This window comes from Cephus cinctus, unplaced genomic scaffold, assembly GCF_000341935.2.
Source record: "Cephus cinctus unplaced genomic scaffold, Ccin1 Ccin1_scaffold0306, whole genome shotgun sequence".
Classification (NCBI taxonomy): Eukaryota; Metazoa; Arthropoda; class Insecta; order Hymenoptera; family Cephidae; genus Cephus; species Cephus cinctus.
Genome location: NW_014333009.1, coordinates 42,228 through 58,029, shown reverse-complemented (window position 1 = coordinate 58,029; position 15,802 = coordinate 42,228). Strand labels below are relative to the sequence as shown.

The window sequence follows — 15,802 nt, the reverse complement described above, 5'->3', positions numbered from 1 at the left end:
ATATTACCGACCTTACATCCTTAATCCAATGACAATGTACATCAGAAAGTGGTATATTCATTTGAAAAAAATAACTTTAATACTTTTTGAAAGTATCTCTGCATAACAAATACACCGTGTAATGTATAGTGTTTACAGTGCTTTTATATATTTTGTATCGTTTCGATAAGTTTATTTCCTGTCACGAGAGAATCTGAAGCTAGGACGATTCGTGTGCCTGTTGATTTTTCCACTAATCGACAAGCCGATATTTCTCCGTAGGTTATCCCTCCCACAATACAAAGTACTATGGTTTTTGGTTGCACCGGGCCACGTAGGCCGCTTATGGTACATTCGGGTAAATTTGTTAAGTCATCGAAACTTTTGCGATCCGTATCTTGAGATAGGACGATGTTTGCTAGTTGTGCCTGGAGAAAATTCAGATATTTGCGTGTACTTTGGCATTAAAAAAAAGGTAAATGAATATGGGGAAACATACTATAGCTGGGATATATGCGCCACTGTAAACGTAGCTGGGACACATAGGAGCTTTCAGATCCAATCGTTTTGATTGACTTGGTAATAATTTAAGACGTTGTGCTCCTGCGGTCCATTCACTGGCCCAATTTGGCAGCTTGTGAAGGAAATTCTCAGTTCTGTAACGTAATAGGCCCGAATTGGCCATCTTGTTGAATAATGGTATATTCTGATAGCCATGGGCATGAAGATGTGACTTTTGAATTGATTGCAATTCTGAGTGCGTTGCTCCATCACTGGTGATAGAGAGTAAAGACAGAAGACGGAGGCTCCTCAAGGGATAATCGTCTGTGATAAGAAAGTATATTAGTTATGAGTTTATAAGATTATATAACTGAGTATTAATTGCGGAAGAGAGAATACCGATATTTTTTTCTATGTAATCCAAGCATTCTTTTCTGCCATGGCATTCCAGTATAGACTTCTCTATAGACTGAAGAATTTCAAATGCTGATCCTAGTGCACCGACTATAGCCTCACAGGCAGAAATGTGAAAAGACAATTGTCGCTTTATTTCTGTTGTCTTCTGCAATTTTGTAGTCACGTAACGTTCCATTTCTGCCAGTTTCATGGTTTGCGTAGCTTCCTGTTCAGCTGGTACAATAACATAATAGTTAGAAACCTTGTTAAAGTAGGAGATGAATAGTAGGTATGGCGTAACATGCACTCATTATAGATGAAGTGGAAATTACATTTAAGAGACTTAGCCTGACCGCGCAGAATTGGAAAAACATCACTAAAATGTCTATCCCTTACTTCGCTGTAGACATGATCCTTCCTGGGATCTAATTTTGTTTGCGAATTACCTAGCACTGCTGTGCCTGTATTTATTTCAAGTACTTCACTCAGCAGGCCCAAATAAGTGACTGGTGTTAAAAGGGCAGGGGCTAGGTCATAGTTTCTGTCCATTAATATTAAAGCTCCTAATTGATTATCTACGCCTGAATGAGGCAATGACTCCTCCATGGATTCCATCATAGTCAGTGTCTGTTTACTGTATTTTCCAAGGGATACTGTGAGCTTTGGTTGACCCAATAATAGTTGTAGCGACCATAAGCTCCTTGCCAAAGCTGGTAAGAGACCACCATCCTTGTGATAGTAAAGATCAGAAAACATGGGCATCTCCAGAGATAGAACATTTTCGTCAATACGTATTAATTCCCAGGACAGTGAACGGACGCTTACGAGTCCAGCAAGACCTGATTATTTTCATAAATTGTGTATGTATAAGAATGTTTGTTTCTACATATTTTTTCAAAATTAATTTATAAACCTTCTTCTTCGATGAGTGAATATAAAACTGCAGGTACCAGTGGAGCTACCAGTAAATGATGGGATAAACCTCTTGACTGTGTCTGTTCAGACTGTATTTGATCAAGTACTCGTTTACAGGCAATGAGATCACAAGATACAATAAAAATACGTTGTGTGTTTGCAGGGTTCAGTCCTTGCTCCATTTTAAAGATCTTGTCGACACCATGACGTCTGAAATAGAATATTGTTTTTACTGTAAAACAATATGACAAACATTATCAATTCAATTTACCTTAGTACAGTAACACCAATAAAACAATCTAATAACTTCATTAGCTTATGCTCAATTATTAAGTCCTTCCGACCAGGAATTGAATCTAAGATTTCAATAAATCTTCTCTGACTTATCTGTTGGAACGTGTCCAGTCTGTCATCCAATGTGATATCCATTCTTGAAACATTAAGCATCTAAAACACATATTTATATTAAAAAATAAAATATCTTGAAACCTGAAATACTTTACCTGCCTTGGATGAAAAAGATGTTGCAATTAGTTACTGAACTGTCAAGGTTCTGTATACCATTGAATACGCCGTCAAAATAATACGATACACAAATCATGCACATTATTTAGTGTCATCATTTAAATGTCAAAATAATCAAGCAAGTTTAATGAGCATTCATCGAACATGCTTGATTTTACTTGACTATTTCTTGAAATATATCTTATCCAAAACATAGCTAAAAAACGAACTCTTTTATGTGATACTTTGAACTTATTTAATCAAAAAGAACACGTCTTACAAAAGACCTGCAGGTTATACTAAATGGATAGGTTGCACGATCAGCTGTTCAATATTACCGTACGGGATCGTTCATATATGGGACCATCAATACAATTTTGGAGCAAGAATTACAAGAAATAATATAAACAAATAATATCAATTAGGACTTTCTAAATGCAATAAAAAATTGTATATCGTGTAAAATGATAATATTGTCATATCTCTACCTGAATATTTGTATTTTCGATCTGTTATATATTTGGAATATCTAGAATATTTAAACTGATTGGGACACCTTATGCCAGCTTCACACAAATAATTTCTGTATTTCTATGATAAATATTGAAGTTACGGTCGTCGATCTAACTTCAAATTGTCGGAGACTTTCCCGTAAAATTTATAAAGGTTATTTAAAAATGGCGGACGCATCGTCTTCCGATACTACCTCAGATTGTTGCATTGAATGTTTTTCTGATATTTCCTCTGAAAAGTCCTCGCTGGAGTACGTTATAGTTGGCCAGAAGCCGTGCACATTACATCGACGAAGCAAGAGAAACTTCCTGCAGAAGTTATTCACGCGAGAGGTCAGATACTTAACCTTCAAATAACAAAGAAGACATTATTGGAATTGACAGGCCTCTGCACCTGTCAAGATTCATTGGGGCTTTTTGTGAAAAAATTCACTTTAAACAAAATGAGCATCTCTTAATTATTAACGGCATTGTGTCATTGTCTGATATTGTTATGGAAAATGCTGGTATTTGCAGAGATGAAAGTAGAATTCTCTGTAATTTCTGGTATATATTTCTTATACTTTTATTTTTCGATGACAAACGAATATTTTTTTTACTTAATTCTTTATGATTTGATTTAAATTAAGAATATTTTATTTGTTTGAATTATTATGTTATACATTTTTTTAATCTGTTTAATAGATTAAAGGTTGTTTATCAACGCACAACAATGCAACAGAGGAAAGATTATTTACTTCTGTTCCTCCATGGCGGCATTTACCACTTTCACATGTGGTACCCAAATCTGCACTGGAAGCTGGGTATGTTGCTGAACATAATTGTATTGGATTAATTTTAAATTACTTAAATTATCAAATTTTATGTATGATGCAGTTTTAAGAAATACGAAGGTGTAAAGATGCGATTGGTACACTATAATGGTTTTATTTGTTTTCTATGTATACTGAAGGCATATTGTCATGGGCTTGACACAGTGTGGTCAGTTTTTACTGACTTATACATACAGTTTAGATGTAAGCGGCAACAGCTCTCTATACAAATACTTATTGCATTGGTGGGCATTCACGCCAAATCGTGTGGCGCGAAAGGTTGCCGAAGTCACCCTATTCGGTAATTACACCATCTACAGAGAGCTGAATATAGTTATATCACAGTGGCCTATGGAAAGGAACAAATTGGTCATACATGGGCTCTGGTAAGTAAATAAAAATACAATGTTTGAATTTTAACGTCATAAGGAATCAGTAGCTGTGTGATCAAAATATTTTCTTCAGTACGGATTGGTTGCACTTGCAACCAACAGACAGAGCCTATTTGACCATAACTACTGTACCTTCGCTACAAAATTGCAAAGACTGTTTGAAAGTTGCTGCATCTTACGAAGAGGAAGGTAAAGAAATCAAATAAATAAATTCTGGGAATAACGTACGCTAAATAATATCATTGCTGTTTTTGATCTTGTAGATTTAGCAGCTAATTGGGATGGATGCGTTAGGTGTAACTGCTTACAGCATGGACTGACTGTTCACACAACTTATGAAGTTATCTCACCGTATCCAAGGTTCCGGGCGGGAGTGTGTTTGAAATACTGGAATCACGTTGTAGTGAATACAGGGAACTTTTTACACGTACTCAGGGTAGATCTGGACACAGCTAAGTCTAAGAGTCAGAAGCCGAGCGATAAACAGGACTCAGTTATAGTTGACACCGTAACCTTAGACATAAGCGATGTCGAGGAAGTGGATGATACCAAGACAGAGTGTTTCGAAAACCTAGATGATAAAACGGACGCGACCGAGAATACGAGCGAACGATCACCAAATCGTGAGCCAGTTCCTGAACGCGACGAAATAATGAAAACCGAAGAACGACTCGGACACGAGATACCGTCAAATACCTCAAGCATTAATCAAAGCGACAATATCTGTGATATTAGTAAGCCTAGTAATAGCTTAAGCGTTAAAGTGTGCGAGTGTACGGATAGCATCGAGTGCAAGTGCGATAACCTGAACTACATCTCGCGGATGGAGCAGCAGGCGATATCCGTCAGAGACAAGATCCTCCAGGACTTCTGCGAGGACGTGTCCCAAGAGTTGAATATCGGTAGCGACCTAATCACCCTAGTGAAGCATCCTTCTTGTTCACCAAGATCAACACCACAACGACTTCCAGCGGATCTGCGACCCCTTACATGGTCTTCGCCAATACTTACTCCACCCTCGGATATCCTGAGGACACGTAACTCCGAATCTAGTCATAGGAGTATCCGTAGTCAGAGACCGATATCTCCACAACCTGGTGCATCAAATGAGAGCAATGCTATTAGTATAACTTCTATTAATTCACCGTTGCATACGCTCTCTATAAGCCCATCTCCGTCATGTTCTCCACGTCTTATGTCTCCGCCTATGACGAGGTCCTTCAGGCATCTCAGTCCTCGTAAGAGATCTACCTTGCAGTCTCCACCTCCATCAAGCTTAACGTCACAACCCAGGACACGAGCCTCTCACAAACTCATCCTCGAGGCAGAGAAGGCTTATGAGTTCACGGATGAATCTCAAGAAACCTGTGAGAAATTGAGCTCCTTCAGGAAACGAAGACTCGCTGACAAGAAGTATGAATTCTGTGATGAAGCTGAGGATGCTGAGAATATTGTCCCTTTCAAACACATACGAGATCAGTCTAAGCCTCGAGGATGCTCTATACATCAAATATCACCAGTCACGTCACCGGTTATACCCAATGGTAGGCGACGCAGAATGGATTCTGATCATAGCGACTCCAGTGAATTAAATCCTCAAGATCCAAATTCTTTGAATGATATTCAGAGTATGGAAACAGGTGAATAGTACCAGTTATCATTTAGAGAATTATCATTAAGATATTATGCCTTATGATTACAGCTGAGAAATGCGTACTGCGACCACTCAATCAAAATCAAATACCAAATGGTGGCTTACACAGAGATCGATACAGCAAATTATGTCCCAATTTCTCTCCGCTGGTTCCTAAAGTCACTCTACAGTATCCTACAATAAAATGTACAGCGCATTTCAAAAGAAGCTACATCGAATTGGATGACGAGATGGTGTCTGTAATCACTGACGTTGAAGGTTTGGAGAACATACTGTCCCAATGTATTTTTTTGTTTTTTTCCTTACCATCCTTCATTAATTTTTATTTTTATTGTAATAATTATATGAAAATGATTTTATAACAGATGATGAAACTGGAGGTTATGTCAGTTATCAGTGTGTACTACCAATGCATGTGCATGGGTCTGGCTATGCACAAATGCAAATGATCAGCAATAGTAAAGCAGAAAAGATGGTAATACGCTGTTGAAAAAAATTATAAAAATCAATACAGTACAGGTCGAGTTTGTCTCAATTGATATGAACCTTTTTCAGATGGTACCTTGTGTATTGGTGAACCAATTAAGTTTTGATATTGAAACATTCTCACATCATATCGCAGACTGGATTTGTACAAGATTCAAAAAGAAATACTGGCATTGCAGTGATTATGATATTGAAATCATCGATGTCTGCGCTCTTAGTGGGGATGTCATTTGTCTGCTTATTATGAAGATACAAGCTAGCGAACTATGCAATCAGACACAATGGTATGTCTACTTTATTTACTTTCATAAATTTAATCTTATAGAATTTCATTCGCAGTCGAATTTCTGTCTCTTTAGCTCACAGGACAGAAAGCAATATGAGGTGGGTTGTAAGTTCACATGGAATATCGATACAAATCAATATAGAATAACAGATGTCTTACCGATGGCTGAAGTCAAACCAAAATCATCGAAACCATTAAAAGTACCTCACTTTCGAAGCCCATTATGGAATCCAACGAAACTAATGGCCCCCCAGATGCGAGAAAAAATCCAACAGCCATATGCACGTGCCGTACGGTTTCTTCACAACGACATGACACTCGCAGGTTTGTTTCATCAACTAGAATTAAGTCGTATTCTATCTTAATTTTCGTATCGTCAACATTCGCAGGAGAGTCCATTACCAGGCTTCACGACCTGGACAACCTCGTGGAATTTTACATAACTCCCTTGCCCAACGATCCGTTGATTTAGTGAGAAAAGAAAATCTTGAGCAATGACACGCAATGCAAATAATAAATTATTATCTGATGACTGTGACTAGATTATTCTTATATCATTCAATAATCAGCAAGACCTTTTACTTCATTCATAAAGCGTACAAGGTAACTGGTGATAGTTTATTATGAAAATCATCAAGGGTAACGTTTACAGTAAATATAATGGTCATTAATTGTATGACTACACTAGTTAAAGAAAGATCACGCGGAATGTTTACCAAGCATTAATATAAGAGATTCGTCAATAATCTGAAGTATTAATTAATCTATCAAAGAGAGGCATATTTCATTTGCATTTTATAACACATTAGACACGCATAATGTACAGGCAAAATGGCACATGAACATTTCACTTTCTACGTTGTAACCGTTCAAAGTTCTATTTCAATTTTCGAACGACATATTCGTCGTCTACAGGAAGGATAATTGGTACAGGTAAATACTAATGTTAACTAATTAAATTGATTGTCAATAAATATCATTAGCATGATGACACAGGAAAAGTAGAGAAGAGGATAAAGAAAATAATAACAACGAACAGGTACTTGGTCCCAAAACGAATCGATGACACAGAAAGGCGGATATATAGATAGAGAAACGGGACATTAACTGTAGGGTCTTCTTCAATGCTCGCTCTTTTCTATCTAAACTATATTTCTTCCGGATCTTCATGATATCCGTTAACTTACTCAAATTTGTGATTTTTTCCTTGTAGTGAGCAACATTTTGACTCAAGCGTATCGCATATTTTGAATATATTCGGTATCACAGAATAATATACGGCGAGAGATAATTAAAGCTTATTCATACGATTATAGTTTTTTCAAAATATGTAGGCTCTTTTAAAATTATGTGGATAAATATAAAAAGATAAGTCAACATGTATATCTTTGTCTATAGGGACAATCCATTGAATTCTATCTGATAATTTTCTCTCCCACCAATATTTTCTATACTACCTCACTCATAAAATTAGCTATAGCATTAATTATTATGCACGGTAGAAATGGACATGAATTACAGAAAATTTTCTTTTACCATTGTTCATAAAGATACTTTGACGGGAGGTCCTATGGTAACGTCAGATCCGACTCCATCCAATTTTAAACCAGCAAGCATTTCTTCCCACGCGTTCATACATTGCTGATAATACAAGATTTGCTGATTACTCATTGTAATCAGCATATTTTTCAAATCGTCACGTTTCTCTGTATTCCAACGATCAATATCACTACGCAAATTTTCATTTGCGCATTCGAGACGGTCTTGAAGAAATTCTGAACGTTTGGCCAATCGTGGAATAGTTTGTCCTAATCGTTCTAATTTCTCATCACGAGACTCACCTTTCCATAAGGATCCACTCCAACTTTGAGTCGACACGGAACCATTTGAAGCGCCCATAAACTATTTTGATCACAGAATATATATTGTGTAACATATTTTGATAAAATTATATTAGAGTTAACGTGTACATACAATTTTACGCATACCTGATCTTTTTCCTGTCTTCTTTTTGCCAACTCATCGACTGTCATCTCGTAATCTATTTGTATGGAATCACGACGAGCTAGGGCATCCTTGACAGCATCTACGTAGGCGAGATACTCCCGTTCTTGAGTTGGGACAGTGTCGAGCAGTCTTTGGTGTGCTGTTGCGTTCGATTCTACCGCCTTTGCAATGGCTAGTAATATTGGAGCCAGCTCAGGCTCTGATGTAGACCACAATGTGAATATTGGATGCAGCTGGTGCAACTCCACTAAATATTCTGTAGGAAATAAATAGAAAAATGAAAATATATCACTAACGTTATGATAATATAAAAGGAAAAAATGGTTATTAGTTCTACTGTATGGACCTTGGCGCTCTTTATGTATGCGATGATTGATTTTATCTATAGTTGACAGTTTATCACTGAGTGATATACAGTAATCGCGTATCTGTTCAAATTCCAGATGACGTTGCTTCATAGTGTACACGCTGGCCATATTTTGTAGAGAATCTGTCATTTTAACTAGGACGTTACCACGATTTTTACGATGAATTGAGAATTCCTGTTGATACAAGAGATATGTTTATAGGGCTTAGGCAAATAGAATATTGTGTTAGGTAACTAAGGATACATACCGCAGGCTTTGCAGTTAGGAATATATACAGACTCTTGTCACAACTAAGGATTGGATGATTGACAACTCGGTTTAAGAATGCATTTAATAGTTTCATACGTGCAATGATAAACTCTTTAGAGTAACGGTCCAACTGTGCTAGTAGAGTATGTTTTCCTGGCATTGGCTGTAATAGAGAAATATAAAGGACCTAATATATTTACAACCAATGATGTATATAATACATGATAGCTGTACATACAGGTATAATATGTGTTGGATAACTATCCACAAGTTTTTGACGAAGCCAAATAAAATCATTGTAACGCCTGCGGACAATATATTCTCCTTCCTCAAACTCTGGACGTGATGTCTACAATAAAACAGCTTTGTGAAGTTTATGTATATAAATCAAAGGTTCCAATACACTTACCCTGGTAGAGATACGAAATGTTATAAAAGTTTCTAGAGTATCGAGATGCTTCTGTGGATTGTCCACCTTAACTTGCAAATCCCGAGAATCTAATTGGAAATCAGATATCTCTTGTTCTGGCAAAGTAGAAAAGCTGTCGATGGATGGAGAGGCTACCTGAATGTCAGTACCAGACATAACAACTAAATACATGCTATTGACAGTAGAAAAGTTATTAAATATAAAAAGTCCTAATCCTTACAACAGAACCTTCTAGAGATGTGCTATAATTTGACAGAAAATCCGTGTCACGACTTTCTTGCTTGACAAGACCGCCAGCAGCCATTGAGCTCACTTCTAGGATAGCCGATTCGCCCATCGCCTTTTCATCAAAGGATTCTACCTCCGCTTCCGAAGAAGTCATCATCTTTTAAAACTTTTAAATAAACCGAAACGTTGAAGGATCTTGACAGCACAAACAACTCACGGTGCCGAGAAATAAACGCAAAGACTACGCGAAGTCCACCTTATCGGTTAACTTCAATGTTACCTCTACTTCGCGGATAAGACACTGTAATTGTGAACGGACTTTAATGTTGCGTGATTCGAATTAGGTACTCATCACGAATGGCTAGAAAGTTAAAACGACTATGGAAAAAAATATTTTATGTACATACGACATGTGACTCCTACGTATAATATGGGGGAGAAGAGCTTTTATAGTGCTAATTGTAGGTAAAGCAACAAGGTTCGTTACTGAAAAGCGGATGTGATAAGTCTAACCGCTCTTCAACATTCATTGGTCATTTCGTCTGACTCAGTTATAATATAGGATAGCGTTGCATACTAATTAATGCTTTGACTCTGATAATTTACACAAAATCAATCAATGTTGATGATCTATTTTTTTTCATTGATTAACTATGTTATATCAAAATGTATGCATACCTTATAGTTGGTCATGGTGTTTCGTATTCTACTAAAATCGAAATTACATTGTATTAATCTGATCTCTTTTGCATGTTAGTTTATTGTTTCACTATTAAACAAACTTTGTATAACAGTGGAAAGATATTCAATATCTATTTATAAATCATATCATCTTATTTTTTACTAGGAACTGACTTAGTCTTTGGTATTGTACTTTGAATATGAGCGTATTTTGGATTTTTTTTCACGCCAACAAGAGTACTGGATAGAGATGGTGATGTATTACTAGAAAATGATGAAAAACCTGATGAAACTAATGAGTTTTCTCTTCTGTCTTTTGGCTCATTAGGTGATATTTCTCTTCTCTTAGAGCTCGGCTGTAGAGATGATGTAGATATTAATTTTTTATTGGAAGCAGATCCTCGAGTGTTTCCTGAAGAAGACTTTGAAGACGTTGGTGTTATCGGTGCACCCATGGTTATCGATCTTCGAATTTTTGGACGCGGTATAGATCGCACCACGTTTGAAACTCGAGATAGCCCAGGGATGTGTCCAATGGCAGATAATCGCCGGATGGGCCTTATAGTCTCTTCGAATGCCTAAAGTTTGTACAAATAACAGGAAAAGGAATAAAATGATTTTCCATCTATAGGAAACGATAACATCAGGTACATTTTTTAACTCATCCTTATAGACATGCTGCATAATGTAAAAGCTACCTGAACTTGAAGCTTACGTTGCGGTCAGAATATAGAAATATTAATAAAAAATATTTAAATATAGACTGAAATACCTTTAAAGTACTCGACTCGCTACCAGTACTTGTCATACTGTCACCGTGAAGTAACGATATGGTATTAGCAGTGATATTTTGGATCTCGTATAGATTTTGCAAAACATCTTTATTATTCATGAAAGGTTCTCGCAATTTCCAGTCATAAGTGATTTTATTATCCATTGTGAATGTGTCTGATCTTTGCAACGCATCAGAATTAACAGCAGGACTCGATCGTGAAATGAACTATAAAAAGAAAATTTTTAATTATTTAAAAATCGTTCGATTTTTTATTGCTCTCAAATACCTTCTTTTCACTGGACTTTGTATTGGCGTCTTCATTGCCTACATCCATTTGTGTTTCACTCTTTGGTGTCAATTGACCGGGATCAGGAAAATCATGCGAGTCGCCTTTACTCGTAGATGCAGTCAGTGTATCCAATGATCTATACCTTAAAGAATTCCATAAAAAATTTTAATAAACAAATTTCTTTTATGAAATTAGTATTCTCTCAATTATACATTTGATACTCCAACCTGCTAGGCATTTTTCTATTGTTATCGGGAGAAACTGGAAACATTTTTGGTATGTCTGGTGCATCTGGAGTTGTAACAATTATACCAATTGCAGGTGTTCTCATTGTTGAATTTTCAAGCTCTCCCTTTGCCAATTGAATAATTGCATTTAATAATTCCTTTATTGCAATCGAAACATCATCTTGTATTTCATGAAATGTATTGTTATTCATAATTTCATTCTGTAAAGGGTATATATTTTTTAAGCATAAGAAAAATATTTAAATAATATTTAATAAGTATTCAAGTGTAAAAATCTATCTTATTAATACATAATAATTATACATATATGTTAAATTCAAATAGTTTTATTCACCTGAAGTTCTTCGCCATATTTTAAATCCGGTGGCGAATACATTTGTATCATTCCACTTATAAAATGATCGCTATTACAATCTAACATTTTCTTTTTAGAATTATTATTATCCACTTGAAAATTGTAACCAATTCTGAAAAGAAGTTTTTCTAGCTCGATCTGATTGACGTCTTCTGGCTAAGAAAATTTGATTAAAATAATGTAAGGAAATATTGCATCGAAGATCACTGCACAGAAAATAGAAAAAAAATATATTTCTCACGTCCTTTGGAGTCTCTTTTGAGGCCCAGAGAAAAACCCAATCAAGAAATTCCTTCTTAAATTTCACACTATTCATCCTTATTCTTCTTTAGTATTCACGTGTAATATTATATCGCTATTAGAACAGCTTTCTACTTTCTGATCAGTGTAATCGAATATCGAAAATTCACCGTACGACCTTACGTGTTTACATTTTTTTACACTACGTATATAATGATTGGAAAAAATCATCAACACTTTCATTTGCAAATGGAGAATAGCTATTATTTAAAAAAATTTAAATAGCTTAGCATTCAGGACAGAATGTGATATTTGCATTTCAAAAAAATTATCTTTGAATTCATTTAGAATTTAAGTATCAAAAAGAATGGTATTAATCAAACTGTCGGAGTTAGAAATTTCTTAAATATCGCTATAAAGTGCGGGATCTCAAACCCTCTATGATTGGTTGTAAGCTTAGGTTCCATGTGTTGGTAAAGTGTGTATTCACTAAGCGAACAAACAGTATTCAATGAATTCGGTTGAATATTTGGTTGTTGTTTTATTCCGTTTACTGTTTGCGCTCAGTAGTAATATGATTTTTAAACGTTTTGAACTTGTTAGCAAAACTCATTGAACCATCAAATATTCGAAAACATGGAGATCTTGCATCACCATGGCAACGACAGTTGGCTGCGATTTTTTATCCGATCCGTAGAAACGGTAGTCGTGGTAACACATTTTCAGTGTTACAAGAAAAATTTGTAATAATGAATAGATACTTTTCATTAACAAAAGATCATCCAGGCATAGCTGTTGTGATAATAAAAAAACAATGGTTGCCAAAAAGTCCTAAATATTGTTTTTTCGTGAAGAAACGATCGACGTTTCACGGTAAGTAACCTACAGAGGGTTAATCGGTTACATTAAAATTTTCCCATAATTCAATAAATATACAATTTCTTATTAAATTACAATAAATAGGTATAAGAAATACAACAAAGTTGTTAATTTAAAGACAACGGCGTACATCTGTTTCCTGAGAAGCTAATTTTTTCCGTAAAAATTATTTGAATGTTCGCGGGCAATCGAACCTCCCGCACGTCATACATGCTATCATTCATTAGAGATAAAATATCTTAACTAAAGAAGTCACGGTACATAATCTGAAGTACCAGGGTATTACCTACGCAGATTATCATTCTCCTTAATCTTTACCTCCTAGTTATATTTCAAAAGGCCAAGAAGAACGTCATAATGCGGCTAGTCGGGACAGTGCGTGGCTGCCCCTTGATACTAGTTGCGCGCGCATGTCAAACAAAGAGTTCCTTAGAGATGATAGAGCTTTCAATTTCTACGTTAGAATTTCGTTTAAAGTTAAAGGGAAGCGTATAGAAAAATTTATCCGAATTCTCGACAGTCTTTTGCGATTTCCAGAGATCCTCGCGGGGTTCGTTGGAGGCGATAATTGCGAGAAGAAAAATGAGTGAGCAGGCGTGGTCGTGGCACGGTTAGTGATGCCGTAGCCAAGGAGACGGTCAGCAGCAGTCAACTGACACTACGTGCAGCCGTCGTCAACAAAATATACCCTTTGGCAGTGTGTTGCTAGTTTCTTCTTTCTGTATTTCCGCGTGGTTTCCCGGGCGACTGTCGAGGATTGGCCCACGGAAAATCCTGGAGACCGGGCGGTCGCCGGGGCCGCGCAAGACCGACCGGGCGTTGAGTATTCTTACTCGCCATTCATGAAGACAGGTGAGGAAAAAGATCCTACAAACGAGTTATGAGCTCTTCTAGGCATGCATTTCCTCATCCTTCTTGTAATAATATTGTATGAATGTGCTCTTCCTGCTTTTACCATTTTTAAAAAAAATATATCTGGCTTAAGGAATCGGGTTCCTGATTTCGTCTGGAATAGGACGAGATCGTCGATTGACGAACAATCCTGATTCTGTGCTCTGTATTTATCATAATTTATTATAAGTGTTATGCCTGCATCAAGATAATTATAATGTTAATCTATACATTCGATATTATGACTGTTTATTAGCATGAGGGAAGAACTTTTATTCCTACTACTAATATAAAAGTGCAGGTCGAGATGTTCTTGAAACTTCTTCAACACTTATTCCCCAACGTTTATGGTTATACTGCATAGAGCATATGCACAAAATTCTTAAGTTTTCTAAGATTTATATTATGTTTAGGATTTCTAAATAAAATTGAACAACCTGCAAAATATTTTTTCAAATGGGAATTTATCTATTGCATGAAGATTTGCATAACTGTAATATTCTTGTCTTCGCATAAGTTTCACAAATGAAATATGTTGATGGTTTAAAAAATACATATCAACTAATGGTGAATGTTATGTTTAATTGAGACGTTATAATGTATTCGTGCTCCATAATTTTTTAAATATTAACCTTGTTGAGCATTACTCCGAGTATGGTCTGGGGAAATACTATTGAAGTACTGTAAAGTAGAATCGCAAGGGTTCTTAGGGTACAGATCTAATGTTGTTAGAAGTGAATTAGAATTATCCCAATCAACTTCATTGTATAGTTACTAACTGAAGTATCTGACTGATCAAGTAAAGAACAATTGTTGCCAGTTCTATCACTGTTTATTGCAGTTTTCTTGTAATACAGAATATTATTGGTTCACGTCCAGAATGACAATATTCAATTATATTTGGCTATTGTTAAACGTTAATTGTAACCCAGTATATGCACAATGCATCCCCTATTATTATTAGACACAAGTGAATTCCTTCTATTATGTCCCACGAATCTTTATTATAGAATCAGCTAATATATAGAAGCCTTGAAAATTTCTTTTGAACATACAGTATTGAAACGAAAAGTATACCTCCTATTGAACGCCTACCTTCGATGTCGCTTTCGTATTACTTCTTTCATATTAAAACCTAGGATTCCGAATTTACGACATCTTTGAGATAAGAATCTGGACCTTCAGAATTTTATGACAAATGAAAAAAACGTTTGATACATGTTTTCGGAAGATTTCTTAAAAATGATATCCTTCTTGGACTCTTGCTTTCATGTTTCTGATCTGTAACACTTGCCCTGGTTCTCATGCGTCACGTCCTTTTATTTGTATCTTATAGGCATCTGTTGAGATTACTAAGAATCTACAAAAAGCATATAGTCACCAAGCTTGCTCATCTTTTACATCTTTGCTCTTTGAAGTCATTTTCTAGTAATACAGAACGGTCAATATACAAGCCGAATAATCTGATATAAAAATTGAAATGAGTGAATTCACACGTTCTGCTGCAATTTAATATAGCATTCGTAATCATTCATGTGTATGAATTGCAATAATGAAATGCTATAAGCTTTTGCAATAAGGACTTTAGATAGAATAGATGTTATACACGCTTATAATTGCGATTAAAATATAATACTTGTGCAGCCATGCCAAATATCCTTTTTGCTTTGACCATGCAATATCATGGATTAAACTTTATGGAATATTCGTCGAATGGCAGGAGGT

At 35.8% G+C, this 15,802-nt stretch overlaps 5 protein-coding genes across 16 annotated transcripts in view; 2 read left to right on the top strand and 3 right to left on the bottom strand.

The window, feature by feature from the left end:
- Nucleotides 1-56: 56 nt before the first annotated feature.
- Nucleotides 57-3,118, bottom strand: LOC107266238 (vacuolar protein sorting-associated protein 33B). Of its 7 annotated transcripts, none has more exons than XM_015736536.2 (8): nt 2,784-2,916; nt 2,295-2,344; nt 2,063-2,238; nt 1,790-2,001; nt 1,209-1,715; nt 880-1,110; nt 479-804; nt 57-407 (listed from the first exon to the last, which is right to left on the bottom strand). In XM_015736536.2, exons 3-8 carry the CDS (start codon nt 2,236-2,238, stop codon nt 144-146), a joined length of 1,716 nt encoding a protein of 571 aa, XP_015592022.1. In that variant the 5' UTR covers nt 2,295-2,344; nt 2,784-2,916; the 3' UTR covers nt 57-143. The 7 variants fall into 7 exon arrangements, with proteins under 7 accessions (XP_015592022.1, XP_024939254.1, XP_024939255.1 ...); XM_025083486.1 differs by having other exon boundaries at nt 2,299-2,344; XM_025083487.1 differs by having other exon boundaries at nt 2,295-2,298; nt 2,784-2,873.
- On the top strand, nt 2,946-6,969 carry LOC107266235. Of its 3 annotated transcripts, none has more exons than XM_015736528.2 (10): nt 2,946-3,140; nt 3,492-3,610; nt 3,760-4,005; nt 4,085-4,200; nt 4,275-5,651; nt 5,714-5,947; nt 6,031-6,140; nt 6,221-6,435; nt 6,511-6,761; nt 6,827-6,969. In XM_015736528.2, the coding sequence occupies exons 1-10, from the start codon at nt 2,973-2,975 to the stop codon at nt 6,907-6,909; spliced, it is 2,919 nt and encodes a 972-aa protein (XP_015592014.2). In that variant the 5' UTR covers nt 2,946-2,972; the 3' UTR covers nt 6,910-6,969. The 3 variants fall into 3 exon arrangements, with proteins under 3 accessions (XP_015592014.2, XP_015592015.2, XP_015592017.1); XM_015736529.2 differs by having other exon boundaries at nt 5,714-5,923; nt 6,827-6,960; XM_015736531.2 differs by lacking the exon at nt 2,946-3,140 and adding an exon at nt 3,160-3,353 and having other exon boundaries at nt 6,827-6,960.
- Nucleotides 6,970-7,040: 71 nt separating this feature from the next.
- LOC107266241 (sorting nexin-30) lies at nt 7,041-10,215 on the bottom strand. Of its 2 annotated transcripts, XM_015736542.2 has the most exons (7): nt 9,712-10,208; nt 9,471-9,626; nt 9,300-9,410; nt 9,060-9,224; nt 8,791-8,986; nt 8,426-8,700; nt 7,041-8,339 (listed from the first exon to the last, which is right to left on the bottom strand). In XM_015736542.2, exons 1-7 carry the CDS (start codon nt 9,874-9,876, stop codon nt 7,980-7,982), a joined length of 1,428 nt encoding a protein of 475 aa, XP_015592028.1. In that variant the 5' UTR covers nt 9,877-10,208; the 3' UTR covers nt 7,041-7,979. The 2 variants fall into 2 exon arrangements, with proteins under 2 accessions (XP_015592028.1, XP_015592027.1); XM_015736541.2 differs by having other exon boundaries at nt 8,426-8,986; nt 9,712-10,215.
- A 235-nt stretch (nt 10,216-10,450) lies between these two features.
- On the bottom strand, nt 10,451-12,486 carry LOC107266203. 3 transcript variants are annotated; one of them, XM_015736461.2, is made up of 6 exons: nt 12,309-12,486; nt 12,047-12,223; nt 11,677-11,912; nt 11,462-11,606; nt 11,173-11,400; nt 10,451-10,978 (listed from the first exon to the last, which is right to left on the bottom strand). In XM_015736461.2, exons 1-6 carry the CDS (start codon nt 12,381-12,383, stop codon nt 10,553-10,555), a joined length of 1,287 nt encoding a protein of 428 aa, XP_015591947.1. In that variant the 5' UTR covers nt 12,384-12,486; the 3' UTR covers nt 10,451-10,552. The 3 variants fall into 3 exon arrangements, with proteins under 3 accessions (XP_015591947.1, XP_015591950.1, XP_015591949.1); XM_015736464.2 differs by having other exon boundaries at nt 11,462-11,600; nt 11,692-11,912; XM_015736463.2 differs by having other exon boundaries at nt 11,692-11,912; nt 12,309-12,482.
- Nucleotides 12,487-13,513: 1,027 nt separating this feature from the next.
- The window catches only part of LOC107266230 (DNA-binding protein RFX2), a 17,239-nt gene continuing 14,950 nt past the window's right edge, over nt 13,514-15,802 (top strand). Inside the window, exon 1 of the mRNA XM_015736509.2 lies at nt 13,514-14,038. Within this exon, the coding sequence (XP_015591995.1) occupies nt 14,029-14,038 (10 nt within the window). The 5' untranslated portion in view covers nt 13,514-14,028. The remainder of the gene's footprint in view (nt 14,039-15,802) is intronic.

Bases quoted from the DNA above. Each gene is read 5' to 3' on its own strand.
- LOC107266235 (XM_015736528.2), top strand. From the start codon at position 2,973: ATGGCGGACGCATCGTCTTCCGATACTACCTCAGATTGTTGCATTGAA. The intron at 3,611-3,759 runs GTATGTTGCTGA...TGTATACTGAAG, and splicing joins AAATCTGCACTGGAAGCTGG to GCATATTGTCATGGGCTTGA. The intron at 4,006-4,084 runs GTAAGTAAATAA...TATTTTCTTCAG, and splicing joins TTGGTCATACATGGGCTCTG to TACGGATTGGTTGCACTTGC.
- LOC107266238 (XM_025083485.1), bottom strand. The intron at 1,111-1,208 runs GTAATTTCCACT...TTATTGTACCAG, and splicing joins TCAGGCTAAGTCTCTTAAAT to CTGAACAGGAAGCTACGCAA. The intron at 805-879 runs GTATTCTCTCTT...TTCTTATCACAG, and splicing joins TTACATAGAAAAAAATATCG to ACGATTATCCCTTGAGGAGC.
- LOC107266241 (XM_015736541.2), bottom strand. From the start codon at position 9,876: ATGATGACTTCTTCGGAAGCGGAGGTAGAATCCTTTGATGAAAAGGCG. The intron at 9,411-9,470 runs GTAAGTGTATTG...GTTTTATTGTAG, and splicing joins CATTTCGTATCTCTACCAGG to ACATCACGTCCAGAGTTTGA. The intron at 8,340-8,425 runs GTATGCGTAAAA...TGATCAAAATAG, and splicing joins GAAGACAGGAAAAAGATCAG to TTTATGGGCGCTTCAAATGG.
- LOC107266203 (XM_015736461.2), bottom strand. From the start codon at position 12,383: ATGAATAGTGTGAAATTTAAGAAGGAATTTCTTGATTGGGTTTTTCTC. The intron at 12,224-12,308 runs GTGAGAAATATA...AAATTTTCTTAG, and splicing joins CAAAAGAGACTCCAAAGGAC to CCAGAAGACGTCAATCAGAT. The intron at 11,607-11,676 runs GTATAATTGAGA...GAATTCTTTAAG, and splicing joins AGCAGGTTGGAGTATCAAAT to GTATAGATCATTGGATACAC.